The sequence below is a fragment of the Oncorhynchus keta genome, chromosome 33 (assembly GCF_023373465.1).
Source record: "Oncorhynchus keta strain PuntledgeMale-10-30-2019 chromosome 33, Oket_V2, whole genome shotgun sequence".
Lineage (NCBI taxonomy): Eukaryota > Metazoa > Chordata > Actinopteri > Salmoniformes > Salmonidae > Oncorhynchus > Oncorhynchus keta.
This window is the reverse complement of record NC_068453.1, coordinates 11,904,729-11,911,728: the sequence shown is the minus strand read 5'-3', so window position 1 is coordinate 11,911,728 and position 7,000 is coordinate 11,904,729. Positions and strand designations below refer to the sequence as shown.

The 7,000-nt window shown below is 44.6% G+C and overlaps 1 protein-coding gene across 3 annotated transcripts in view; it reads right to left on the bottom strand.

Moving 5' to 3' along the window:
• Positions 1–562: 562 nt before the first annotated feature.
• Positions 563–7,000, bottom strand: part of LOC118365943 (metabotropic glutamate receptor 8-like) — a 308,531-nt gene continuing 302,093 nt past the window's right edge. For 2 of the 3 annotated variants that reach the window (XM_052491907.1, XM_052491910.1), the window contains 2 exons: positions 2,951–3,194; positions 563–1,357 (listed from right to left, as the gene is read on the bottom strand). In XM_052491907.1, the coding sequence (XP_052347867.1) occupies positions 1,308–1,357; positions 2,951–3,194 (294 nt within the window). In that variant the 3' untranslated portion in view covers positions 563–1,307. Of the gene's footprint in view, positions 1,358–2,946; positions 3,195–7,000 lie in introns of all 3 variants that reach the window. The other variant, XM_052491908.1, reaches the window with a different exon arrangement.

Here is a 7,000-nt window from a genome sequence, read left to right as displayed (position 1 = left end):
TGTTGCCTGCTGAATGCTAGGCTTAATGCTATGCTAGCTATCAATACTCTTACACAAATGCTTGTGTAGCTATGGTTGAAAAGCATTTTTTGAAAATCTGAGATGACAGTGTTGTTAACAAAAGGCTACGCTTGTGAGCCAATATAATTATTTCATTTCATTTGCGATTTTCATGAATAGTTAACGTTGCGTTATGGTAATGAGCTTGAGGCTATAATTACGCTCCCGGATACGGGATTGCTCGTCGCAACAGGTTAAGAGGGTGTGAGCAATACTGAATGGGTGTAGACAAAGGAGAGCTCTCCAGTAGGTGTACCAAAACATTCAAAGGCCACGTTTATCACCTTTCAAATCAGAATTACTTTCCCACTGTTCCTCAACTGTAGTGTATGAAATACCATTTTCTAGCTCTGAGTCTCTACTTTTATCCATTGTAAAAAACACAATTTCAGATTTTGCTACAGAAGACCGAATAGAGACGGTTTTGTCACAAATATAGTAATAAACAAAAATATCAAATTGGTGTCTGTGTTGTATCTTAAAAGCACAAGCAACAAATCTACACATTTGCAAAACATTCCTTTATTATAAATAAATCATTTGTATAAAAACTGGCATGCTTCAACCAGGGCATTTACAGATTCACAAGCCAGGGCTACCCATCCAGTTAGCCAATCGATACAAGAGACAAACTTTCTGAGTATGCAAGGTCGCACGACAGATGGGACAAGAATGAAAAAATCTTCACAACCACAAAAATACTTACAAGTAGAATAACAATAAACATAATGGTCGATTCTCATAGTTTATTCTATTTTCTCTTTTAAATATTTAATTTTTTAAAACTCTTTTTAATGACTTTTTATCTCCCATATACATCTCCCTTGTGTATAACTTTTACACCATGTTGTTTTGTTATCTTTTTCTTCTTTTTTCTTCTTTTTTTTCTCTGGACCATAGAGCCTGCAGGGGATTATTTTTTTAAACCGTTAAGTCTCTTTTTTCCACGGTTAGTTCAAAGTTTATGGCAGGACCGTTGTGCTGTGATTTACAGGAAGAGAGCGAACGGGGCCCACTGATTGGTGGTTGGTCTTTGTGGTCCCGCCTCTCTGGTGGTTTGTGTCGGTTTGATGCTGTCAGAACAATATAAAATGTCTCATGCTTGGTTAGCGGTTGTGGTGGGAGTTCCATCTGTCTGTCCGTCTTTACGTCCATCAGTCCGTCATCTGTCGGTCTGAGTGACAGCTCCTTCCCTCAGCTGTTCTCGCCCTGGGAAACCTCCCTCCACTTTGGTGCTGTTCAGATGTTCAGATGGCATGATTACTGTAGCTGACATATGTTGTCTTAGTTGATGAAGCTGCCAGGGGGAAAAAGAGGGGAAGAGAGGAGAGGAAATATATCAGGAGATATATATTTCCTATTGAGTGTAATATTAGTGCACACCTGCATCTGGGGTCTGAGGCTGTGTTTGTCAAGTCCGTTATGTTACATGTCCCCTGTAGCTGTTGGTTGTAAATGTCAGTTGTTTTTAAGCGACCGCGGACCGCTGGCGCTGAGCTATCATCAAGACGGTGCCCCTGCCCGCTTTTTTAAGGAGGATTTTAAAGGAGACACTATGTCAAACTGTAGGAATCAAAACTGTTCCAACAATTTCTTCTTCACACAACACAAATCCTAGGCAGGTAGAGTTTGAAAATAATGTCTCAGGCAGACTGTGGTTTGTGAAAATTAACTCTGTGTGCGTGTGTGTGTGTGTGTGTGTGTGTGTGTGTGTGTGTGTGTGTGTGTGTGTGTGTGTGTGTGTGTGTGTGTGTGTGTGTGTGTGTGTGTGTGTGCCTGCGCGCGCGTGTGTGTGTGTGTTATTCTAGCCGACCAAACTGCTGACTGCGAGACTTCTGGGCGTTCAGGTCTGTGATGAAGAAATAGCTCAAATGCTGCAGTTCAGAACACGGAACAGAGTAAACGAAGCCTAATTACCCCAACCACTCCAGAAAAGTTTAAACCTCTCAGAGCACCCAGATCAACTGTGATGAAATAACTGTTTTAAACACCCACGGAACATTCTGAATCTCCACTGGTGAAAGAAAAATATTTCCAGGTCGTAGTGTCGATGAGGGAAGACTGGCTCCTCACACAACACATCTTTGACGTTTAAGTAAACTGCTCCACATAGTTAAGCTGAATGGGAAGATCATTTTAACACTCTGTATGTAAAGTAAACAACAGTGCCCCAAAAACAGGTTGCAGCACTCAAGCTCTCTCAAGAACATTGTTGACAATTCAGACATGGCATTTTTTTTGTTATTAAAAGACTGATATTTGAATGAGAGATATGAAAAAGGGCCCAACTTACATGTTACTACTGTCATACTGTAGTTGTAGAGATTATCAAAAGGTAGACTATTTCTGTTGTGTGTAATTGTAGATCTACAGATTCGTTCTATGAGTGTAGGTGTATAGATTGGTAGTTATATTAGTGTAGATCAGGGATAGTCAACTAGATTCAGCCACGGGGCGGATTTTGTTTTGAGCGGATGGTCGGGGGGCGGAACAGAATTACAAATTGACTGCAAAAATCCCAAGCAGATATGTTTGACTAAAACATAACAATTTAGATTCTTGCTGACATTTGTATACAATCACGTGTCTCTCTACTATGCGTGGGAATAGTTTGGGACAGATTTCCCCCAAAAATGTATTACTTGTAGCTGATTTGCTGGTGTTTTGACAGTCTTATGTCCAACAATGAAAATTCAACAACACTTTATTTTTCATTTTATTTTTAAACTTGAGGGGCCAAATAAAACCATTCAGCCCAGGGGCCGTCAGTTGGGGAACCCTGGTGGAGATGTACTATATACATGTATACTGTTAGTATAGGTGTATACAATATATAATTAGATATTTAAGTGTATTATGTATAGGTTAGTAAAGGTGTGTTCTTACTCACTGTTGGTCTCCATGCTCTCACACAGCTCCGTCTTGACCTCTCCGTTGGGTCTGTCGCCCCCCTTCTGCAGCTTTCCTGACATGGCGGCGGCGGTGACTATGGCCTTGAAGCTGCGTTTACGTTTGGGGATGTTCTGCTCCGGGTGGAAGATGATGACGTAGACCTTGGGCATGTACAACATCCCCAGAGAGACGGAGGCGCTGAGGCTGAGCGAGATAGTCAGGGTGGTGGTCTGGATGTACATCTGGGGAGGGAGGGAGAGAGGGAGAGGGGGGAGGGAGGGAGAGGGGGGAGGGAGGGAGAGGAGGGAGGGAGGGAGTAAAGGCATCAATATACTGTAACCACTAACAACTGTATACCGACCAATCTACGCTGATAAAAACCATACGCTGATATAAACCATACGCTGATATAAACCATACGCTGATATAAACCATACGCTGATATAAATCATACGCTGATATAAACCATACGCTGATATAAACCATACGCTGATATAAACCATATGCTGATATAAACCATAAACTGATATAAACCATACGCTGATATAAACCATACGCTGATATAAACCATACGCTGATAGAAACCATATGCTGATATAAACCATACGCTGATATAAACCATAAACTGATATAAACCATATGCTGATATAAACCATACGCTGAAATAAACCATACGCTGATATAAACCATAAACTGATATAAACCATAAACTGATATAAACCATACGCTGATATAAACCATACGCTGAAATAAACCATACGCTGATATAAACCATAAACTGATATAAACCATAAACTGAAATAAACCATACGCTGATATAAACCATAAACTGATATAAACCTGATATAAACCATACACTGATATAAACCATACGCTGATATAAACCATACGCTGATATAAACCATACGCTGATATAAACCATACGCTGATATAAACCATACGCTGATATAAACCATACGCTGATATAAACCATACGCTGATATAAACCATACGCTGATATAAACCATATGCTGATATAAACCATACGCTGATATAAACCATACACTGATATAAACCATACGCTGATATAAACCATAAACTGATTTAAACCATACGCTGATATAAACCATACGCTGATATAAACCTTATATAAACCATACGCTGATATAAACCATACGCTGATATAAACCATAAACTGATATAAACCTGATATAAACCATACGCTGATATAAACCATACGCTGATATAAACCATACGCTGATATAAACCATACGCTGATATAAACCATATGCTGATATAAACCATACGCTGATATAAACCATACGCAGATATAAACCATACACTGATATAAACCATACGCTGATATAAACCATACGCTGATATAAACCTGATATAAACCATACGCTGATATAAACCATAAGCTGATATAAACCTGATAAAAACCATAAGCTGATATAAACCTGATATAAACCATACGCTGATATAAACCTGATATAAACCATAAGCTGATATAAACCATACGCTGATATAAACCTGATATAAACCATACGCTGATTGTCACGCCTTGGTCATTGTATTTTGTGTTTTTGTATTATGTTTGGGTAGGCCAGGGTGTGACATGGGTTTATATGTTGTATTTCGTATTGGGGTTTGTATTATTTGGGATCGCGGCTGATTAGGGGTGTGGTATAGGTTTGGCTGCCTGAGGCGATTCCCAATCAGAGTCAGGTGCTTGTCGTTGTCTCTGATTGGGAACCGTATTTAGACAGCCTCAGTTTCGCTTTGTATTTCGTGGGTGTTTGTTCCTGACTCTGTGTTGTATTCACCAGATAGGCTGTAATTAGTTTCTCGTTTCGTTTGTTGTTTTCGTATTTCAGTTATTTCATGTACCGTCTTATCATTCATTAAAGTCATGAGTAACCTACACGCTGCAATTCGGTCTGACTCTCTTCATTCAACAGACGAACATCGTTACAGAAACACCCACCACTCACAGACCGAGCAGCGTGTGAACTGGCAGGAGCTAAAGGAGGATGTTATGGACAGCAGAAGCATGGATTATACGACGTGGTAAGAAATCGACAGGTGGGCGGCCGACCCAGAGCGAGTGCAGGAGCCCGCCTGGGATTCGACTTCAGCAGTGCGAAGAGGGCTACAGGCGAATCGAGTCAAAGAAAAAGACACGCCGGAAAAAACGGAGAGGCGCTGGTTTTAACAGGCAGCGACAGCTGGAGCAGCAAAGGGAGGATGAATTATTTGGAGAATGGACATGGGAAGACGTGTTGGATGGTAAAGGTTGTTACACTTGGGAGGAGATATTGGCCGGAAGAGATCGCCTCCCATGGGAACAGGTGGAGGCACTAAGGAGTGCAGAGGCAGCGGGAGATAGGAGCCGACGATACGAGGGAACACGGTTGGCAAGGAAACCGGAAAAGCAGCCCCAAAAAATTATTGGGGGGGGGGGGCTAGAAGGGAGAATAGTTATGCCAGGTAGGAGACCTGCGCATACTCCCTGTGCTCACCGTTGGGCTAGAGAGACCGGGCAGGCACCGTGTTATGCTATGGAGCGCACGGTGTTTTCAGTGCGGGAGCATAGCCCGGTGCGGCCGGGCTAGAGTGGGCATCGAGCCAGGTAAGCTTGGGCAGGCTCGGTGCTCAAGAGCTCCAGTGCGCCTGCACGGTCCGGTCTATCCAGAGCCACCTCTACACACCAGTCCTCCGGTAGCAGCTCCCCGCACCAGGCTTCCTGTGCGCCTCGCCTGTTCAGCGCAGCCAGCGCTTTTCTCCTCTCCTGCGCTGTTGGAGTCTCCCGCCTGTTTAGCGCAGCCAGAGCTTTTCTCCTCTCCTGCGCTGCCGGAGTCTCCCGCCTGTTTAGCGCAGCCAGAGCTTTTCTCCTCTCCTGCGCTGCCGGAGTCTCCCGCCTGTTTAGCACAGCCAGAGCCTTTCTCCTCTCCTGCGCTGCCGGAGCCGCCAGTCTGCCCAGCGCCGCCAGTGCCGCCAGTCAGCCCAGCGCTGCCCGACAACCAGTCTCTTCCAGATCTGCCCGACAACCAGTCTCTTCCAGATCTGCCCGACAACCAGTCTCTTCCAGATCTGCCCGACAACCAGTACCTCTCAGTACTGAGCTTGCTCTCAGTACTGGGCTTCCTCTCAGTACCGGGTTTCCCCTCAGTACCGGGCTTCCCCTCGGTCCCGGGCTGCCCCTCTGTCCCGGGCTGTCCCTCTGTCCCGGGCTGTCCCTCTGTCCCGAGATGCCCCTCTGTCCCGAGATGCCCCTCTGTCCCGAGATGCCCCTCTGTCCCGAGATGCCCCTCTGTCCCGAGATGCCCCTCTGTCCCGAGCTGCCCCTCTGTCCCGAGCTGCCCCTCTGTCCCGAGCTGCCCTTCAGTTATGTGGGGATCTGGGTGAGGACTATTAGGCCATGGTCGGCGGAGAAGGTGGATGATCCCAGGACGCGAAGGGGAGGAACTAGGACATTAATGGAGTGGGGTCCACGTCCCGAGCCAGAACCGCCACCATGGACAGACGCCCACCTGGACCCTCCCTATGCTCTTGAGGTGCGTCCGGGAGTCTGCACCTTAGGGGGGGTTCTGTCACGCCTTGGTCATTGTATTTTGTGTTTTTGTATTATGTTTGGGTAGGCCAGGGTGTGACATGGGTTTATATGTTGTGTTTCGTATTGGGGTTTGTATTATTTGGGATCGCGGCTGATTAGGGGTGTGGTATAGGTTTGGCTGCCTGAGGCGATTCCCAATCAGAGTCAGGTGCTTGTCGTTGTCTCTGATTGGGAACCATATTTAGACAGCCTCAGTTTCGCTTTGTATTTCGTGGGTGTTTGTTCCTGTCTCTGTGTTGTATTCACCAGATAGACCGTAATTAGTTTCTCGTTTCGTTTGTTGTTTTCGTATTTCAGTTATTTCATGTACCGTCTTATCATTCATTAAAGTCATGAGTAACCTACACGCTGCAATTCGGTCTGACTCTCTTCATTCAACAGACGAACGTCGTTACACTGATATAAACCATACGCTGATATAAATCATAGGCTGATATAAACCATAAACTGATA